This window comes from Scyliorhinus canicula, chromosome 19 (assembly GCF_902713615.1).
Source record: "Scyliorhinus canicula chromosome 19, sScyCan1.1, whole genome shotgun sequence".
Lineage (NCBI taxonomy): Eukaryota > Metazoa > Chordata > Chondrichthyes > Carcharhiniformes > Scyliorhinidae > Scyliorhinus > Scyliorhinus canicula.
This window is the reverse complement of record NC_052164.1, coordinates 94,030,139-94,050,877: the sequence shown is the minus strand read 5'-3', so window position 1 is coordinate 94,050,877 and position 20,739 is coordinate 94,030,139. Positions and strand designations below refer to the sequence as shown.

The 20,739-nt window shown below is 47.8% G+C and overlaps 1 protein-coding gene across 2 annotated transcripts in view; it reads left to right on the top strand.

The window, feature by feature from the left end:
* The window catches only part of sidt2 (SID1 transmembrane family, member 2), a 112,591-nt gene extending 93,965 nt beyond the window's left edge, over positions 1-18,626 (top strand). For both annotated transcript variants that reach the window (XM_038778620.1, XM_038778619.1), the window contains 6 exons: positions 1,746-1,822; positions 4,724-4,770; positions 8,636-8,741; positions 9,591-9,701; positions 10,038-10,151; positions 13,403-18,626. In XM_038778620.1, the coding sequence (XP_038634548.1) occupies positions 1,746-1,822; positions 4,724-4,770; positions 8,636-8,741; positions 9,591-9,701; positions 10,038-10,151; positions 13,403-13,465 (518 nt within the window). In that variant the 3' untranslated portion in view covers positions 13,466-18,626. The remainder of the gene's footprint in view (positions 1-1,745; positions 1,823-4,723; positions 4,771-8,635; positions 8,742-9,590; positions 9,702-10,037; positions 10,152-13,402) is intronic.
* The last annotated feature ends 2,113 nt before the right edge of the window (positions 18,627-20,739 follow it).

Here is a 20,739-nt window from a genome sequence, read left to right as displayed (position 1 = left end):
TTGTGGCAGCACCCCCTTCCCTATCGCCTCTTCAAACATCCCCACCATCAGAGGTGCCAACTTATGCTTGAATTTTTTATAATATTCTACTGGAAATCCATCCGGCCCTGCCACCTTCCCCGACTGCATCCTCCCAATCGCATCCTTTATCTCCTGCTCCACTATTGCTCCAAACGATGGATGATTGATGGTGTTGTTTGAAGGAGGAATATTGGTCGGGATAGCAGAAGTCACCCTGCTTTTTAAATAATTCCCTGGGATCATTAACATTCATTGAACCACCAGAAGAGGCAAACAAGACCAACTGAGATTGAGTGCTGCTCAGCCAAAGAGATAGTGAGCTGGGTATTTGGGCCTCTTGGTAATCTCTGGGCAGAATTTTACAGCCCCACCACAGCAGGAGGGTTGCAGGAAAATGCGGCGAACTGTTCAAATTCCGATTGCCTTTGCCGGGAATGGAAGATCCCTCCGGCGGGAGTGAGCGGCTGTAAAATTCCGTCTCTGTTTCCCAAGGAGATGCGGCCCGGAAGAATCATGTCTAATCTGAGCCCTGCCCAGGTGCAACATCAAGTGGACTTTGTACGAAATGTGCCTGGTTGACAGAAATGAACCACACTTGAGGATGTTCCAGTACGTAGGTCATGGCTCAACAAACGGCCAAAGAACATCTCATAATATTATCTAAGCAGCTCTCAAAAAGGATAACATGTGTTACGTAAACACAACACAAACCAGAGGGCTGAAATTCTATCTGGATTTTCTCTCATCACTGACATTAGCTTCAGTGGAGACCCCTTCTGCACGCATAAGTGGGATCTCCGCTGAACTTACGATGTCAGAGCGGGAAAAACCACGAGGTAACTCAACCCCCCCCACCCAACCGACCTGGGAACACTAATATTCTGAAACTCTCTTCCTTAAATCCCTCTTCAAACTGTTCTCAAAAGCAACTTATTTTGCCCACAGGATCATTTGCCCCTAATTGTTCTCTCGCTCGGGATCTGTTTAACCCAGGGGTGGGCAAACTTTTCCGTGCAAGGGCCACATTCAGAAATTCACAATTTTAAAGGGCCGCATAGTATATTAAGTAAAATAATTACTTCACCCGGTTATGATTCTGGGCGCCTCGTATAGAACATAGCACAGTACAGCACAGAACAGGCCCTTCGGCCCTCGATGTTGTGCTGAGCAATGATCACCCTACTCAAGTCAACGTATCCACCCTATACCAGTAAGTAACCCAACAGCCCCCCCCCCCCCCCCCCCCCCCCCATTAAACTTTTTTTTATTTTTTTATTTATTTTTTTTTAATTTAAAAAAAAAAAAAATTTTTATGACTTGGTGGGCCGCATAAAGACCTTCGGCCCGCGGGCCATAGTTTGCCCACCCCTGGTTTAACCTCTGTCAGTCACCTTAGATACATTTACTCCGATGCGGGCAAATTATTGAGTTGGAAAGCTGAACTAGGGATGGGTGTGCCTCCCCCCCCCCCCCTCAAGGATGTCACTATCATGGATCACATGACTCAACAGGAATCGACCATGTTCCTGTCAGCGTTGTCTATGTGCCGTTGTCGAAGAACATGATAAATTGCCCTTAGTGTCCAAAATTCTATGATTAACCTAGGACAAAAGTTCGGCACAACATCGTGGGCCGAAGGGCCTGTTCTGTGCTGTATTTCTCTATATCATCTCTATATCTACATCATCTATAACATATTCAGTTTTGGGTTTTTACTTTTTCAGACACCGGGATCTGCAGAAGAATAATTCATGTGATTTACACCGACCACATCAGACAGTGCAGTGGACCCGCCTATATAGTAAGTGCCCCTTCCGTGTTCTATATTTGCAGCTGCAGGCAAGGGGATTTCTCTCTCTCGGCTGTGATGCCCACTTGGTGAAATAGCTGACGCGGCCACTGGGGTGAGACAGTGCCTCAACGCGTCAATGCCTTTCGAGAGAGTGGAGGAAGGTGATGAAAGCGAACGGTCGACAAATATGGTGATCTGCGCTCAGCAAAGCCGAGATCACGATGCAACTCCGCGGGCAGGTCGAATAAGTCCTGAAGCAACTTAATCGTATGCAGTTGGTGAATACACCAGATTCAGTGGAGGCCTTCAAAGGGAAAGTGGATAAATAGTTGAAGCATAAAAAAATAGCAGGGCCATGTAAACAGAAGAGAGAGTTGGACTGACTATTTCTCTTCAAAAGAGCTAGTACAGACTTGGTGGTCAAATGGCCTCTCTCTGTGTTGTGCTATTGCATGATTCAAAGATATGTCAGCCAACAGGACTCTCACTGTTCGAATAGCAGTCACTTTGGAAGTCTCTGACCATCCTGATGTCTGACTGCTGCTGGTATTCAATGTCACCCTTAAGGAATATGATTGGTGCACTCTAGCTGTCCCTGACAGGCCAAGATTTAACAAAACTCTTTGGGTATAATATACAAAACATTAAAAGTGCTTTTGCACACACAGGGGGCGGGATTCTCCGACCCCACGCAGGGTCGGAGAATTGGCGGGAAGCGGCGTGATTTCCGCTCCCGCAGGTCTCCTAATTCTCCCGCCGGTAAAAAACCGGCGTTGTGCAAGTCCCGCCGGCAGCCTGTGAAAACAGCTGGCGCCGGCGGGATTTCATTTATTTAAAACTCACCTTTAAATCTCCGGCCCGGATGGGCCGAAGTCCCGCCGCTGGGAGGCCTTCTCCCGCCGCCGAGGTGTACACCACCTCAGAAACGGCGGACTCAGCGGCGCGAGCGGGCCCCCGGGGTCCTGGGGGGGGCGGGGGGCGATCGGACCCGGGGGGGTGCCCCCACGGAAGCCTGGCCCGCGATCGGGGCCCCCCGCTCACTCCGCGGGGCAGTGCCGTGGGGGCACTCTTTCTCCTTCCGCGCCGCCACGGCCTCCGCCATGGCGGACGCGGAGGAGAACCCCGCATCGCGCATGCGCCGGCAGTGAGGTCAGCGGCCAGCTGCCGCTGACGTCACTGCCGGCGCATGCGCCGACCGCCGAAAGCCTTTCGGCCAGCCCCGCTACCGACTGCGCCGGGTGTTTGCGCCAGTCTACCGGTGCAAACTGCTCCGGCGCGGGGCTGGCCCCCAAAGGTGGGGAGAATTCCCCACCTTTGGAGGAGGCGCGACCCCTGAGTGGTTGGCGCCACTCCCCTACGCCGGCACCCTCCGTCACGCCGGGTAGGGGAGAATCCCGCCCAGGGTTCGCCTGCTGTCTCCACTGTTAAATGATCTGCAGGTTGCTGTAAATCTCTGGAGATATGGGCACTGCCAGATTGAGGTCTCCTCTTTCGGTGGGTCCCAATGAACGACAGTCGGTGGGCGGGTTGCTGAGGCTGCAGGTCCAAGTTGCGGACCCCTAACTGTGGGAGGTCAGCAACCCCCTCAGAGAAGTCGGCATGGCTTAGGTGGAAAATAGAGGCCCCTTGGAAACGAAGAAAGAGGCCCAAAGCTAATAGGGCCATCCGTCTGAATAGGAGGGAAACCCCGTCCAGAGGATTTGTTTTCCTTTCCTTAGGTGCTTGCGCCCCCCCCCTCCCCACAACATCAGGGTGTGGAGCCTTTAGCTCTGGTGACTGCTACTGGCCTCCTCTATGGTGCCGCCTAGCTTGACACCCTTTTTATTTATTCATGGGATGTGGGTGTTGTTGGCTGGGCCAGCAGTGATAGCCCATCCCTAATTATCTTTGAACTGAGTGGCTTGCTAGGCCATTTCAGAGGGTGTTTCGGAGTTAAACGCATTGCTGTGGTTCTGAAGTCACCTGTAGCCAGACCAGGTAAGGAGGGCAAATTTCCCTCCCTAAAGGGTTTCTGAGTGAACCAGATGGGTTTTCATGACAGTGAATTCCAAGTTTTTGTTTTGTGGATTCAAATTAATAATAATCATCTTTATTATTGTCACAAGTAGGCTTACATTAACACTGCAATGAAGTTACTGTGAAAATCCCCCAGTCGCCACATTCCGGCGCCTGTTCGGGTACACGGAGGGAGAATTCAGAATGTCCAATTCACCCAACAAGCGCGTCTTTCGGGACTTGTGGGAGGAAACCGGAGCCCCCGGAGGAAACCCACGCAGACACAAGGAGAACGTGCAGACAGTAGACAGTGACCCAAGCCGGGAATCGAACCTGGGTCCCTGGCACCGTGAAGCAACAGTGCTAGCCCCTGTGCTGCTGTGCCGAACTACTTCACCATCTGTCATACTGGGATTCGAACCCAGTTCCCCAGAACATTACCCTGGGTCACTGAATTACTAGTCCAGAGACAAAACCTCTATGCCATCGCCTCCCCTCAGGAGGAGCCTATTCCAGTGCCAGGAAGACCCCAGTGGAATTTTCCTCATTCCTCCTCAATAGACCCTGAATCCACTGCCAGGTGGGTAGCCGCTGACATTGATCACCCGCCTCCGGCAAAATTGGCCAGAGCTGGGAAAATGCCGGCCCACCAACTCAACGCCATAATCTGCAGGTTCGCTCCAAGCTCCCGCCTCCAAACCCACCACCACGGGACTGGGAGGATTCCATCCAGAGTCATCCTTGCAATTCCAAAGACAATGTAAAAGGGGAGAGCGGTGCTACAGAGGAAAATAAAAACGATGATGTGAAGCCATAGTTACCGACAACAGGCAGATCTTGCGCGTTGTGAGTCGTGCCAGCCATAACAACTCTGATTCTCGATTTTCATCTCACGTTTTCATCTCTTGTTCTCAGGATCGGATGGTATTACTCATCATGGGGAATATTGTGAACTGGTCACTGTAAGTATTCGACTGTTGTGCCTCTCCATCTTGCATGTTATTATCATGGAATGTCTAAATATATTCTACTGGGTTTGGAAATATTCACCTTACATCAGTCAGGAAAGATTGATCAGGTTTGGGCTCTTTTCTGCAGAGAAGAGAAGATTGAGGGGATGACGCTGATAGAGGCGCTTAAAATTATTAAAGGGTTTGAAAGGTAGATATGGAGAAGGTTGCGAGGGAGCCCAGAACTAGGAATCATCAATGTGAGATACTCACTGATAAATCCAATAGGGAATGTAGGAGAAACGTCTTTACTCAGAGAGTGAGTAAAATGTGGAACTCTCTACTGCAAGGGCACAGTTGAGGTGATTGGCAGAAATATTTTTTTGGGGGGTGGAGTTAGATAAACACATGAAGGAGAAAGAAATAGAGGATATGTTGATGGGGTTAGGTGAGGAAGGTTAGGAGGAGGCTCATGTGGAGATCAAACACTAGCATGGACCTTTTGGGCTGAATGGCCTGTTTCTGTGCTATGAATGCTGTCGGCCGAATTTACCATTGCGGTGGTAAACATGGTGGCCTGGCCCACTAAAACATATGGGAAGCTGCAAGTCAAATGGCAGCAGGGAAATCTCCCACGATTAAGTTGGAAGAGGAAGTGGGGCTAAAGCATGCAACTTTCCGCTCAGAGAGGGATGTCAATGAGGCTCATCAATGAGCCACTTGCCACCAATTATCTCTGGACCTGGAATTTAACGGTGGCTCAGGGATTAACTGAGGGATGCATGGTTCTCCCATGCCACCTAATTGCTGCCTAGAAAACCCTGGCATGGGTTGGTGTGAGGGGGGGGCACCCTCGTTCATAGGCACTCGGTGCCCAATCGAGGGACCCAACATCAGGAAGGGTTGGCAGTGAAAGCCACCATTCTGGCCTTTCCTCCAAATCCCTGTCCTTTGCTCTCTGCTGAACATCTCCCCATGACTCCCATTCCTCCCCCACTCACCTGTGTCCAGGTATCCAGTGACAATTCCTGGTGAAATTCATAGAGGATTTTCGGCAGCGGCCACGACTCCTGGCGACACCACTGGAACTGGAGAGGACGGCAGCTCCAGAGAGACATGATTTCTGCCCCTTGGTCCCAACTCCAACGCTGGCACTTAACCTCATCTTTGAGTGTTCCTGCCTCTCTGGTTCTCCAACCAGTGGACACGTCTCCGGTCACCCACATTTAATTCAACCCCAGTAATGTCAAAGATTAGCTGAATATTTTCATTGAGGCTTTAGGCATCAAATTGAGTCAGGATTTTTTGGGGCAAGGGGCAATATTAATTAAATTTTCTTTTACACCTGGTAACTGTTTCAGTGGCATCTTTTGGGTTTTGGAAGGAAGAATCCAGTTTGACATTGTGGTAGCTCAGATGGTGCTGCCCGGGAAGATGGGCAGCACGGTAGCATAGTGGTTAGCACAAATGTTTCACAGCTCTAGGGTCCCAGGTTCGATTCCCGGCTTGGGTCACTGTCTGTGTGGAGTCTGCACGTTCTCCCCGTGTGTGCGTGGGTTTCCTCCAGGTGCTCCGGTTTCCTCCCACAGTCCAAAGATGTGCAGGTTAGGTGGATTGGCCATGATAAATTGCTCTTAGGGTCCACATTGCCCTTAGTGTTGGGTGGGGTTACTGGCTTATGGGGATAGGGTGGAGGTATGGGCTTGGGTAGGGTGCTCTTTCCAAGAGCTGGTGCAGACTCGATGGGCTGAATGGCCTCCTTCTGCACTGTAAATTCTATGAAATCTATGTGGTAAACACAAAAGTATTGTTGTTCAGTGCCAAAAAAGAAGTAAATAAATCGCATTTATACACTGCCTTCCAAAACTGCAAGGTGACCCAAAGCGCTTTACTTCTTTTCAAAGTTCATCACTGTTGTGATGTGGCTGACATCAAGCTCACACAAATCAAATGAATGAATGAAATTGTGGGACTGATGAACCATGTTAACTGATATTGATGTCTTATATCGTGCTGTACTGACCCATTGCTCGAAGGTCGTTGCTCGGAGCGCTAAATCCTAAAATGGAGTCCATACTGTTTTTCAAATATGCCTGTGACAAACGTTGGTGGAATATCAAACTCAATCTACCTTTAGTCTTATCCAGCCATCCAGCTGCTCAATTTACAGATGTTGGATTCTTTCTGTGATGTTTCCACAAGATCCCTACAGTGCAGAAGGAGGCCATTCGGCCCATTGAGTCTGCACCGACCCTCCGAAAGAGCACCCTACCTCGGCCCACTCTGTTGCCCAGTCCCCATAACCCCACCTAACCAGCACATCCTTGGACTGTGGGAGGAAACCGGAGCACCCGGGGGAAATCCGCGCAGACACGGGGAGAACGTGCAGACTCCGCACAGTCACCCGAGGCCGGAATTGAACCCGGGTTCCTGGTGCTGTGAGGCAACAGTGCTAAGCACCATGTCACATTGTGGTGATTACTGCGGTATTGGCCAAACTGGTAGAGCTTGCATGCACGGGGGCCTCGCTTAAATCTGGGGAATCGTTTTAATCCCTCGTTGGTAGGAGGGAGTCTTGCATCTGAGATTTTCTAAAAGTTGATTTCATCATTTCAAACTGACCATGATCAGGAGGTGCGGAAAGGAAGTCCGATCCTATCCTGCAGTAAGCCATTCACGCAGAGGCTTCGAGAGCAACTCACCTGCCCCTATGTTCGTAGAATCATAACAGTGCAGTAGGAGGCCACTCGGCCCATCAAGTCTGCACCGACCCTCTGAAAGAGCACCCTAACCAGGTTCCCAGGCTACCCCTGCAACCCCGTAACCACACTTAACCTGCACATCACTCGACATTAAGGGGCATCTTAGTGCGGCCAATCCACCCAACCTGCACATCTTTGGACTGTCTCTGCAGGGCGATTTGTGGACAGGTTGATTGAAGGGTGGAGATTGCATTCAGAGAGAAAATAATTAATTTTATAAAGTGCTTCCACAATCTCTGGATGTGCTTTTCACAGCTAAACTAAATTCTTTTGAAGTGTAGTAACTGGTGGTGGGCATATGGAATTCCTCACCCAGGTTGGTGGGTGAGGCAGAAACTCTCAACTCATTCAAAAAGTACTTGGTTCTGCACCCGAACTTCTGCAAGGGCTACAGACCAGGTGCTGGAAGGTGGGATTGGAATGGACGGCTAGTTTTATTTTAACGTTCTTTTTCGCCTGAAGACACGATGGGCTGAATGGCCTCTTTCTGTGCCTTGACTGTTCTGTGGTTCTACGTAGGAAATACAGCAGCCACTTTTACATACAACCCCCACAAACACTGAGAAATTCTTAATCAGATGATCTGTTTTAATCTTGTTGCTCGAGGGCTAAGACTGTCGGGGACACCAGGGCAAGCTTCCTCACTTCTTTTCCCTGGAATGATGCTGCGAGGTCGCTTACATTCACCTGACGGGGCCTGGGTTGAGTGTCCGAAACACAGCACCTCCGGCAGTGCAGCCCTCTCTAATGCTGCTGCTTACATTTGCTGCTCGGGTCTCTGGAGTGCGGCCTCAGTGTGTGACCGCCTCACTCCCAGCCCAGATAGCCACAGTCAGCACCTAAAGCGAAGACTTGTTGAAGGAAGCTCGCCCCTGTACACCGAGGCCAGGCGTGTTTTGTTGGCACCCACTGAAAGGCAGTAGTGACGGGTAGCTCACGGTTGAACGCTGGTCTCTAGATGGTGCCCCTGTTTACCTGATGGGACCAGGAATGTGATTGTGTGAGGAAGTTGTACGAGACTCTGCGCCACTTGCTGTCGAATGTGTGGCATCGCGATGCCTGGTTTTATTACCTCGCCTGGGCATGTGTTAAGTCGTCTTACGTTTAATTTTCAGAGCTGCATATGGACTCATCTTAAGACCTAAAGATTTTGCATCCTATCTGCTGGCAATAGGGATCTGCAACTTGCTCCTCTACTTTGCTTTTTACATCATCATGAAGGTAAGACAATGTATCTACAGCGCAGCGATAGGCCCTCCATGCTCCACATGACCCTCCTCCCACTAACCCCATCAACACGGTGAGCCCGGTAAGGGCAGCACAGTTGATAGCACTGTGGCTTCACAGCGCCAGGGTCCCAGGTTCAATTCCCGCTTGGGTCACTGTCTGTGCGGAGTCTGCACGTTCTCCCCGTGTCTGTGTGGGTTTCCTCCGGGTGCTCCGGTTTCCTCCCACAGTCTAAAGACGTGCATGTTGGGTGGATTGGCCATGCTAAATTGCCCTTAGTGACCAAAAGAAGGTTACAAGAGGTTATTGGGTTACGGGGATAGGGTGGAAGTGAGGGCTTAAGTGGGTCAGTGCAGACTCGATGGGCCGAATAGCCTCCTTTTGCAGTGTATGTTCTATGTTCTAACTCCTCGTCCTAATCCTTTCTCCTTCATGTGTTGATCTAGCTTCCCCTTAAACGTAACGATGCTATTAATTCCCAACTATCCCTCCTGCCCTTGCTGCCTGCCATTGGCGAACTTTGGCAGCTTCTGCAGGTTGACACTCAACCTGTTTGGCCGCGTTATGAACGCACCTTCCTTGGCCGTCAAGTGCTGGGGTGGGAATTGAACACCAAGCTTCTGGCTCAGGGGCAGACGTCGCCCACTGAGCCACAAGACCTCCACTTGGCAATTATCTCTCCGTTAATCAAGTGCCAAATGTGTTTGTTGGACGTTGAGGCTATAAACAACATCGCAGAGATTTTTTTTCAAGGGGAGTTGCATTAAATAAATTGAATTGCCTGTTGTTTTGCTGAGTGACTGAACATTTTATATCTGCCTGTTGTTTTCTCTGTTGCCCTAGTTACGAAGCGGTGAAAAGATCAGACCCATTCCCCTGATCTGTATTATCTGTACAGCCGTAGTCTGGGGTTTCGCTCTATTTTTCTTCTTTCAGGGTCTCAGCACATGGCAGGTAAGCACATCCTCCGTTAATCCAGTAGGTCGCGATTCAGTGTGTGCTTATTACACAGCAATGCTCCGGAATCCTTCTGTGTAACGTACATTGTCAGAACTCGAATCTGATGGAAGGTCCTTGACCTGAGCTATTAACTCGCCATCTCTGCCTCCGCAGAAGCTACTTAACACGCTGAGCGTTTCCAGCATTTTCTGTTTTGATGCATCATTATTTAGCAGGTCACCTATCGGCTCAGTAACGTGACGTTACCCGATCCGCCGTGGCCCCAGCTATCTGCAGTGCCAAACAGATTAACGTGCCGAATAATTATTTGTTTCCCTCACCATTTTACAGAAAACCCCAGCCGAGTCCCGCGAGCACAACAGAGAATGTATCCTGCTCGACTTCTTTGATGATCATGACATTTGGCACTTTTTGTCCTCAATAGCGCTGTTTGGCTCTTTCCTGGTGAGTAACGCACTCCGCCTGACTAACCCCTGTCTCCTCATTTCAGATACTCCTTGAAGCCTGTCTCTGTGACCTAGCTTTAGGCCACCTGTTTCAACGTCTCCGCAAGTCAGAACAGAAAATACTCAACAGGTCTGGCAGCATCTGTGGAGAGAGAAGAACATGTCAGACCAAACTGAGTTGATGAAAGATCACTGACTTGAAACATTAACTCTGCTCCTCTCTCCGTTGATGGTGGCCTGACCTGCTGAGTATTTCCAGAATTTTATGTTTTTTATTTCAGGTTTCCAGCACCTGTAATATCTTGCATGGTGAATAATAGTTCCTTGTGCGGCCTGGTGTCAAACATTGTTTGATAAAGGGGCATTTGCGTTGAAGGAGCTATCCAATCGTGTGTTATTGGGTGGGATTATCCAGCCCTTCCCATCGATGGGATTTTCCGGTCCCACTGAAATCGACCCCCCCCCCCCCCCCCCCCCCCCCCCCCCCACGGTAGGTTCCCTGGTGACGAAGCGCCAAACCAGGCAAAAACCTGTAAACTTTGGCAAAACCATAAGGTGCCGCCAGCGGCCAATGGCGAGCTCCCTCTGCCGTCGGAAAACATGCCACAAGGGAGCCAGAAAATTCCAGCCATTGTTCCATTGCCTAATTGCCCAGAGACAGCCAGAAATGGATACACGGGACTGTGCTGAGTTCAGCGCCCATTTGATGCCACCTGTTGCGCAGCCGATTCCCATCCATCTTTTTCAAGCGTTTTACTTTTTTTGCCCCAGTGTCTCTGAGTGTTTCCCAACCAGTTCTTTACATTTGTAATCGCTGCTCAGTATGGATAGCCACGCAAAGCTGTTTTGGTTAATGCGGCACATCCTAATTCCAGAACTAGGAAGATACAAGAAGCAAAGTTTGAGTGAATGAGGTCGCTCATCGATTACAAAGGAGAAAATAATCGGGGAACAGCCAATCTGAAGCAGGGAGACGCTGGTTCCACAGTAAAACGCCTCTACCCTACCCCAGTCCAGAAGATCTTTCTTTACCTCACCCGCCTGATATTTCTCATTTCTCACCCTTGCTCCCTGCCTCTTCTAAGATTGAGATTGCTAATTAGTGTTGGATTGGAGGAGTTATTCTGCTGACCATTTGTAACGTTGCTCGATCCTTTCTTTTTTCTTTTGGAATGGTGAAATAAATTGACTCCGCGGCCATTTACTTGTTGAGAGCTTCACTCAATGGGAATGCAGATCCGAGGTGGGGCTCGAACACAAACTCATGTTCTCTAACCGGTGCTTTGTTTAAACATGATTCCTGTCAGAGTGTGCGATTGGTCATTCTCGCCCTCATTTGCCTTCGGTTCCTTTTTTCGTTGCACAGAATGGACAGCTCAGAAATAGACCTTTAGGTCATTAGGTCAATCCTATTATTTATCTTCCACAAGAGGCTTGACTCACCATTCGTGCTGTCTCAGCATGACATCTATTCCTTTCTCCTTCTCCAACTTCCCCTTAAATACATCTGTTATTCGCCTCGAGCTAATCCCCATGGCAACGATTTCCACATTCTCACCACGCTCTGGGTAAAGAGATTTCTCCTGAAATCACGATTGGTTTTTTTTTGTGTGTTTTTCTTCTGCTTATGGCCCCCAGTTCTGGTCTCCATCATAGCCAGCCTATCAAAACCTTTCATATTCTCAAATGTCTCCCATCAGTTCACCTCGCAGTTTTCTCTTTTTTTAGATAGAGGCTTTCGCCCTGTTCTGCCTTTCCTGGTAGTTGGAGGGTTGCCAAACGCTCCGCCATTGGGGCAGAGCCTCAGGAATTGAAGATCAATCCCCCGCTGCTTCTTTATCTTTTAATTGGATGTGGGCGTCGCTGTCAAAGCAATTGTTGCCCATCCCTAATTATCTTGGAACGGAGTTGACATGGTCGGCCATTTCGGAGGACAGTTAACATCATAGATCACAGAATTTACAGTGCAGAGAGAGGCCATTCGGCCCGTCGGGTCTGCACCGGCCCCTGGAAAGAGCACCCCACCCAAGCCCACACCTCCACCCTATCCAAGTATCCCCACCTAACCTATTTGGAAACTAAGGGCAATTTATCATGGCCAATCCACCTAAACTGTGGGAGGAAACCGGAGCACCCGGAGGAAACCCACTCAGACACGGGAAGAATGTGCAGACTCCGCACAGACAGTGACCCAGGCCGGGAATCGAACCTGGGGCCCTGGAGCTGTGAAGCAGCAGTGCTAACCACTGTGCTGCCGTGCCGCCCTTTGAGAGTCAACCACATTGTTGTGGGTCTGGAATCACTTGTAGGCCAGGCTGGGTAAGAGAATTAGTGAACCAGCTGGGTTTTTACGACAATCGAAAATGGTTTCTTGGTCATCATTTCTTGGGCATCATTAGACTTTTGATTCCAGATTTTCATTGAATTCAAATTTCACCATCTGCTGTGGTGGGATTTGAACCTGGTTCCCACCCCCAGATCATCATTGCCGCTGGGTCACTGGATTACTAGCCCAGTGACAATACCACCAACACCATCATCTCCCCACACTGCTGTGTGCAACCTGGGAGAAAAATTATCAGGACATGAAAAAATTAATTCTCTTTGAATAGTTCTCTACCAGAACGGCAGCATTGTGGATAGCACAATTGCTTCACAGCACCAGGGTCCCAGGTTCAATTCCCGGCTTGGGTCACTGTCTGTGCGGAGTCTGCACGTTTTCCCCGTCCGTGCGTGGGTTTCCTCCGGGTGCTCCGGTTTCCTCCCACAGTCCAAAGATGTGCAGGTTAGGTGGATTGGCTATGCTAACTTGCCCTTAGTGTCCAAAATTGCCCTTAGTGTTGGGTGGGGATACTGGGTTATGGGGATGGGGTGGAGGTGTGGGCTTGGGTAGGGTACTCTTTCAAAAAAAAGAGCCGGTGCAGACTCGATGGGCCGAATGGCCTTCTTCTGCACTGTAACTTCTATGATTCTATAAAAGAATTGATAATGGGGGGGAAAGCAGTTTGGATGACAAGCATTAACCAATTGGATGATGAGTCTTGTTGTTTTCCAATTGGTGTAGGAAGGCAAAACGTCGCAAGGATGTGTTGGCCAGTGTGACTAATGGTTGGGGTGCGGGGGAAAATCGTGTGATAAAGCCTCCAGGGATACATTTAACTGCAGTTGACAACCCTGGGAAGTTCTGACCTGTCTGTCACGGTATCACCTTTGCAAATCTTAACAAGTGCCTCTCATTTCCTTCTCCAGATATTGCTGACTCTGGACGAAGACCTGGATCATGTGCAAAGAGACAAAATCTACGTCTTCTAATCCCTGGCTTAGAAACACCCGAGTGCACAGCAGACTTTCTTCCCTCGTACCTGGGGCCCCCGTCCCTCCGGAGCAACAAGACGAGAAACGGGACTCGCATTGCAGCTGCTGCGAGTGGGCTTCGGAGGCAACCGGGATCTCAAGAGCCAGTCGCACTGCACTCCCCCTTGAGCTGCCAGCCCTTGCCTTTAAAGCAAAGTTGTTTTTTTTTTGTCCGAGATCTTTGTGCCACTGCGTTAGTCTTCAGCTGAGTACATTTGTGTGGCTGGGGTGATGGGACTGCTGACTTCTCCTGCATTGATCAGTCCCCTACCTTGCGAGCCACAGCATCACCATTATCTCATTTGCCAGGTTACTTATCAGAAGTGGCCCTTGTGTTTGAAGAAATTAATTTTATGCACACTTTTTGGAATAAAATCAGGTCTTCGCGATATGTGGAAATAGATACTCTTCAGCGGAGCAACGTTTATCTGCACTTGTTTCATTTTGCTAGTCTGAGCCGAAACTGTTAACGGGAGAAGACTACGGCGTTGAAGAATGAAGGCTTTTAACGCAAAGATTTTTTTAAAAATTTGTGCTTTGCCACATTAGCCGGTGGTGGGAAGCTACAGCTGTTCCTCTGTTTGCCGGCATGGGTCTCGATGGCAGATTGACACTACACCCCGCTGTTGTGTCGGGTGCACCCATCAGACCCGTTCGTTGAACTCAAGTCAGCATTGAACTCCTTCTGCTGGCCATTCTGTAGGGTAACACTGAAACAGTGGAGGCATCTGTGGCCAGTACAGTGGCACAGAGGTTTAGAGGTTTAATTTAGGTACAGATAAGGGGGTGGGTGATGGGGGGGGTTCCTGTTAAGGAAAGTAAATTCACAAAATTATTTCTGCAAATTCATAATCTCAGGCCGAGGTGATGAGTCTTACCTCGCCGTTGCTTGTTGCAAGGTTGAAAGTAAAATGAAACATCTGAATCCCGACTCTAATGCAAAATCGATTCTCAATCTTGCCAAAAGGAGTAATGACATTATGATCCGTAATAGACAAAGAACTTTTACTGGCGTTGGTTTGCCTTGAAGGGAAGGTTTGAAGCTGGGGTTTACTGTAATAGAAACACCAACTTCAGCTGGTAGACACTCGAGGCTCCTTTATAATATATTCATTTGAATGTGATGTGGGAATACTTGGTGCTATTGCTGGGTGTAACGTGTGAAAATATTCCCTCCCTCATCTTAATGTTACACTATAGCTGGGAAATGTCCCCTCCGGAGGGTCTGTACATTCTGCGTTGTAAGATCCACCATGACTTGTACCACTGCACTCTTTAATTTCCTCAGATTAGTTCACAAAGAGAGGTTAACCTTCTCACAACCTGCTCAAGAGACACTGGTGACCTCACACATTAGTATAGGATCAAGCTGTGGGTATGTCAGGTGCATACATGTTAGACCCACAACACACACAACATTTGTGCATCCATATACACCAGGGGCTCTCTACGGCTGCTAAGTGTCCATATTTCTCTGCAATGGCGGGTAGCATATCATAATGCGTTATATGCTATAGGCACGGGCACATTTATAACTCAAAAGTCCAGCTTTCAGACGGACTTAAAAGAGGTCCGCACCAAGGATTTTACTCAGCCTAGTGATGAAGCATTGATGGCGATGACAATGCCCCCTCAAGAAGCTCGCCCACTCGGAGGTGTGACTGAAGGCTCCAGTAGCATTTTGGATGTATGCATCTTTTAGTGTTGCATTCTTAAGCAGGGTAAGTGACCTGGTTTAGCACGAGATCGCACAAACCTTTCCACTTACCGAGTGTGAGTATATAACGCATTTCCTGAAGGTGCAAGTTTACATAAAATGCCCCTAAGACAATGCAAATGACTGTATTGGTTTTCGGATCGCTTGCCGCATCAACACTTGCTCAATCGTCATACATTATACTCATAAATATACGGAACACCGAGAAGCCAAGAGTCTGAGTGAACGAATCTCACAAAGTTGCTGTATTGTTGCCAGAAAGGAAGAATTAAGTTAATCATAAATGTGATAGCTAGACTCTGCCTTTTTAAAGAAAGGAATAGAAAATGCTGCTATAATTTAACGCTGCTGCACTAACTGCTCCATCCTGCTGTGGTTATTGGTTGTAAAGTGTCAAAATACTCAGCATTTAAGTACTCAGCAAAGAATCAGATAGCACAAGTTTTTGCTAAGTTTTTTCTCTACATTTTCCTCGAGTTCAGTAAAATTTAAACAATTCCTTGGAATATTTTGTGGCCGATAGTCCATGGTGGTTGCGGAGACACCTATTGAGGTTCTTAAGAGAGATCTTCATTTCGTTGGCACGACATATGGGGTGCCGATGGAGCATGGGACGTAACGTTTCGCAGAGCTGGTGAAGGAGGAAGGCGGGTCCATGGGTTAGATTCAAGCAATGTCCCCCGTGGTGCTGGTGTGGGCATTGGGGTTTTGGCATGGCCCAAGTCATCAGATAGTGGCAGCATTATTTCGGCTCCATGACATGCTATTTCTGATGATTGTGACATGCTATTTCTGATGGTTGCAATGAAGCAAACTTGGGTCTGGCAGTACATTAGAGCTAGAATAATCTAGAGATTGTTTTTAAAATGGTTGAAAACTGATTTACAAAATGCAGTTGAGAAAAATCAAGCTCGGTGCTTTCATGATTGGAGTAGTTGACCGAATTGAATGGTGGTTGTCCAGTTACTGAGTAATATTGGTGACAGGGATGTAGCTTTATTCTCTCTTTAGTTTCTATATATCAAATCAGCACGGGACGACCGACACTGCCAGCGAAGCAAGTACAGGACTCGATTTCCTTCTCAATCTCCACATCCTAAACTATGGGGCTGCCTTTGTCTTGTTCGAAGGCAAGAAGGCTGTGAGATGTAGGTTGGGATTTGACCCATGACTATGGGACTTCCATCCATAGAATGCAGTTTAGTCAGGTTCGTACAGCAAATATTGTATTATTAGTTTGACATGCTGCATTTTAATTCCCTTCGACAAACAGGGAAAAATCCATTCTGTTGTGTTATTAACTGAGACGTGATGTTGACACAGCACCACCTAACTTTATTTGGCAATTATTTCACATAAATCCCACGTTCTGACTCAGTGAAGTGTTATCATACACCCAATATTTATCTAGCAACCATAGAATGGTTGATTGCAATACTCCCCACCTAAAGCGCTTTGAAACATTTAACTGCAGCCAGGTTGAGTATGATGTTTTGTCCCCCCCCCCCCCCCCCCTCTTTGACGATCAGCTGAGGGACCTGCCCTGAACATCGGGGAGGGGGGGGGGTGAAATGTATTGGTTTGCTTGTGATGGGAATGCTCTCTGTTGCGAGACTGAAAGGGGGGAGAACAGGCACAGTGAGCAGACCTTCTAATACTGACTTTGTTAGATTCCACTGCCAGGTGAAGATCATCTCTTATCAGCTTCATGAGATTTGTCAGGGGCCAAATGCTTCTGTATAATCAGTACAATTCGAGCACAAACATGCTTATTGTCATTTCCCAGCTTTTGACTAACTGTGACTTCAGTAATTTCCCTACTGTCCCTTGCCCCTTGGATTCCAATGTTGAGGAACACGCTGTACGGATTTAAGAGTTCATGGTGCAGCCAATCTCACTGAAAAACACTTGGAATGCCTGGTCAAGTTTGCCATATGTTTAAAACTTATATTGGGGCATTTGGAGGGGATACAAAAATGATATGCAAGGATGACACCAGAACTGCGAGGTTATACCTGACAGGAAAGGATGAAGTCGCTGGGTCACTTTGTCTTTCTTGAAAGGACAAGGCGAACAGAGGCCTTAAAGTATGAAAGGTTTCGACAAATCAGATAGCGAATTCAGAAAAATCTTCTTTACCCAGTGTGTGTAGGGGGGAGTTGAGGCCCCCTGGGGGAGACCCACCCCCCACACCCACAAACTCACAAGACTTGTAGCTTTTTACTCTTGAGGTAACATCTGTGAGCCTGGGTCAAATGATTGTTGACACTCAATGTTTCAGCAAGGTGGCCAACACTCAACTTTGTTTGGTTATCACCAAAAGGGTCACATGAAGATGAAGACTTATAGTATCTTATTATTCCATCCCTTTTATACCTTTAGTGAACTACAAGTCCTCTGTTGGGTTGAAGATAAAGTGCAGTTTAACTCTTACCAACACAATTCGTTTATTGAAGATTGTCATTGGATTGTGCTGTCTTTGAACATGAAGGACTGTGTCTGAATTTATATATATATATATATATATATATAAAACAGGAGGTGAAGATTTGAGTTGAAATCCCAGCTTGTGATGGTCAATGATGACCAGGGTCCTCAGCAAAGACAAAGAATTGTAAGTCCGTTGCTTCATCTGGGTATTTCATATTCTACATCTTTCTGTCAGAGTCAGATCGCTAACGAAGGTGGTGGGTGTTGAGATTGGATTACCCCCTTTTACTGTGGCAATGTGAGGAACGGTACAGATTTGAGCAGAGAGCTTTGCTAGTATTTGATTACTCCTAATTCAAGCATTTGAAAACCCTTCTCACCAGCTCTGAATCAAACAAATGTACCTCCAACCAATCCAAGGACCGTACTCTTTACAACAATACCCCTCCCAGAACGAGACATTACCTCTTAAGATATTAATGTGAACCATGAACCGAATATTCATCACATCTAAAGAGGAAGCATGTGCACGGTTACAGGGCAACGTTCGGGGAAATGACAGGAGGTGCGTTGTTCATTCAGAGAGGCGGCACAGACAATGGGCTGAATGGCCTCCATCAGCGCTGTAACAATTCTGTGAGTTATCCTCACATGAGCATCGGGCTGTGTCAGCAATCTAGTGCGTACACAACATCCAAAGACCAGGACTGTCGTTAACCAATTGTCCTCAACCTACTTTCTGTTTAAAAATTGTGAATGCAAAAGGGTTGAAGGGTTCACTTTATGTTTACAAAACTTGTAAAGAATGAATATCCTGCCTTTGTTTGTGTGGCAGTGGTTCACAGTTTTGGGGCCTTTATTAAAAACTGTTTTGTTTACTGTTATTTAATTTTACTACTTACTGTACAGCTTGATTTCTGTTGTAACAGAAAACCGTTCAAATATAATAAAGTCCAAACTTTGTGTCTATGAGACTGTTATCTTTAGCTCTCTGATCTTTCATTCCTCTTACAGGTATTGCAGTTTAAACCCCAAATGCAGGGGCCCACAATCTAGGTCCTCTCCCAGATATTCATTCTTAATGTGTGAACCCACACAGTACATTTTGACAGGATACTCGATCTTGAAGAGAAATCACACCCGATCCCAGAGCCACCCGGGGAGAAATGAAAACTCGACAGTCCTCCAAGATTGGACTTTTTTAAACAATTATCTTTATTATTGTGACAAGTCGGCTTACATTAACACAGCAATGAAGTTACTGTGAAAATCCCCTTGTCGCCACATTCCGGCACCTGTTTAGGTACATGAGGGAGAATTCAGAATGTCCAATTCACCCGACAAACACGTCTATCGGGACTTGTGGGAGGAAACCGGAGCACCCGGAGGAAACCCACGCAGACACGGGGAGAACGTGCAGACTCCACACAGACAGTGAACCAAGCCAGGAATCGAACCTGGATCCCTGGAGCAGCTGTGCTAACCACTGCCGGCCACAAGAGCAAACTACAAACAGACTGAAACGTCCTCTGGAGATGAAACACCTGCAATTGTGCAACGATTTTAACATAAATCGAGGCTTTTTTGTAAATGTCGTGGATCTTGGTTTTGTGTACATCCATGTGTGTATCATGTGAAATTTTCCAGGAACCAATCAACGAACAGTTCCTTCACACTCTCTGCGCGACTGCTGACAAACACCTTGGCAAATGTGTTCACCGGTCAACATCTGACTAATCAGCAATTAACTCTATCGGATACAAGTGCCATTTAAATGACTAATTAAACTGACTGTCTCTTTGTGCTGAATACACGACACAATGTGGTAGCAATAACAACATAGGTCAGATTTTGTCATATCCACTCCAATTGGGTTGAATGTGGAGTTAGCTGATCTATGGCAATATAATTAGCTTCAGCTTCCCCATTAAAAAGGAGAAAAGTCAGTCAGCGTCTTTATTCCAAGTCGCTGTGCAATGACCGTCTAATTTGATACTTACGCAGACAGTTTGACAGGAAGCATTTCACCCCGGCTACAAATCTGTTACAGCAGTCCCAATAATTTTTTACACATGTTGCCTCTCAGTATTATGGGATGCATTTTTACCTTTGCCAGCTGGGCGATAATAGGGGGGGGGGTGGGGGGGCGCACCCTTTGCCAATCTCACTTCCTCCCCATTTTTATCCCATATGGATCCATAAAGGGCAGTCAGGGCACCCGCGTGTTTTTCAAACTTTTTTTCCAGGGACCCAATTTTACCAACCGGCCAACCTGCGCAACCCATGCCGGCCGACCTTTGCGATCCATGCTGGCCGACCTTTGCGATCCATGCCGGTCGACCTTTGCGATCCATGCTGGCCGACCTTTGCGGCCCACGCCGGCCGACCTAAGCTACCCACCCCAGCCGACCTGCGCGACCCATTTTCTCTTACCTTGTTTGTTGCTGACAAAAATGGAGGAAATGGTACCTTTGGCCCCAATTGTCCCTTTGGCCCCCGAAGTTGAAAAAAAAGCTGCGCCCATATTTAAAAAATTTGGCCACACTGCACATGCATGCCCGATCATCGGTGCGCATGTGCAAAGTTTTGCGGATGCGCACCAATGATTGGGCGCGCGTGCGCAGTGCGGCCGAATTTTTTTTATCTGTCCCTGGCCATTTTGAAGGCCGCTCGCAGCCGGCATTATTAAAAGCCGGCTGTTGCGCACGGATCTGCACGATCGGGAGCGCCACAACGGACGGCTCCGGACCCTCTCGTGGGTCGCGCCCCTGCGTTTGACCATACCTGCACTAGATTGACTGGGAGAGGGGTGAAGACAGTCTAATTCTGTTATTAATGAAACTAACATTGGAAACTCACAGGACTCTGAACTGGACATGGGGGTATTTCAGTTTTCCTAGCTATTCCGAATGGAAAAATGTGGAAGAGCTCGCCATCCTTCATGCAAAACCTCACATTCAGGCACCAGAGTCTAGAATAAATTCGCAATGAAACAAAACTGCTAGTTAACAGTTACAAAAGTTAAAATGCTAGCGTTTGAAGAGAGAGAGGAAATCACACTCATTGCAGATTAATCCGATGGTGA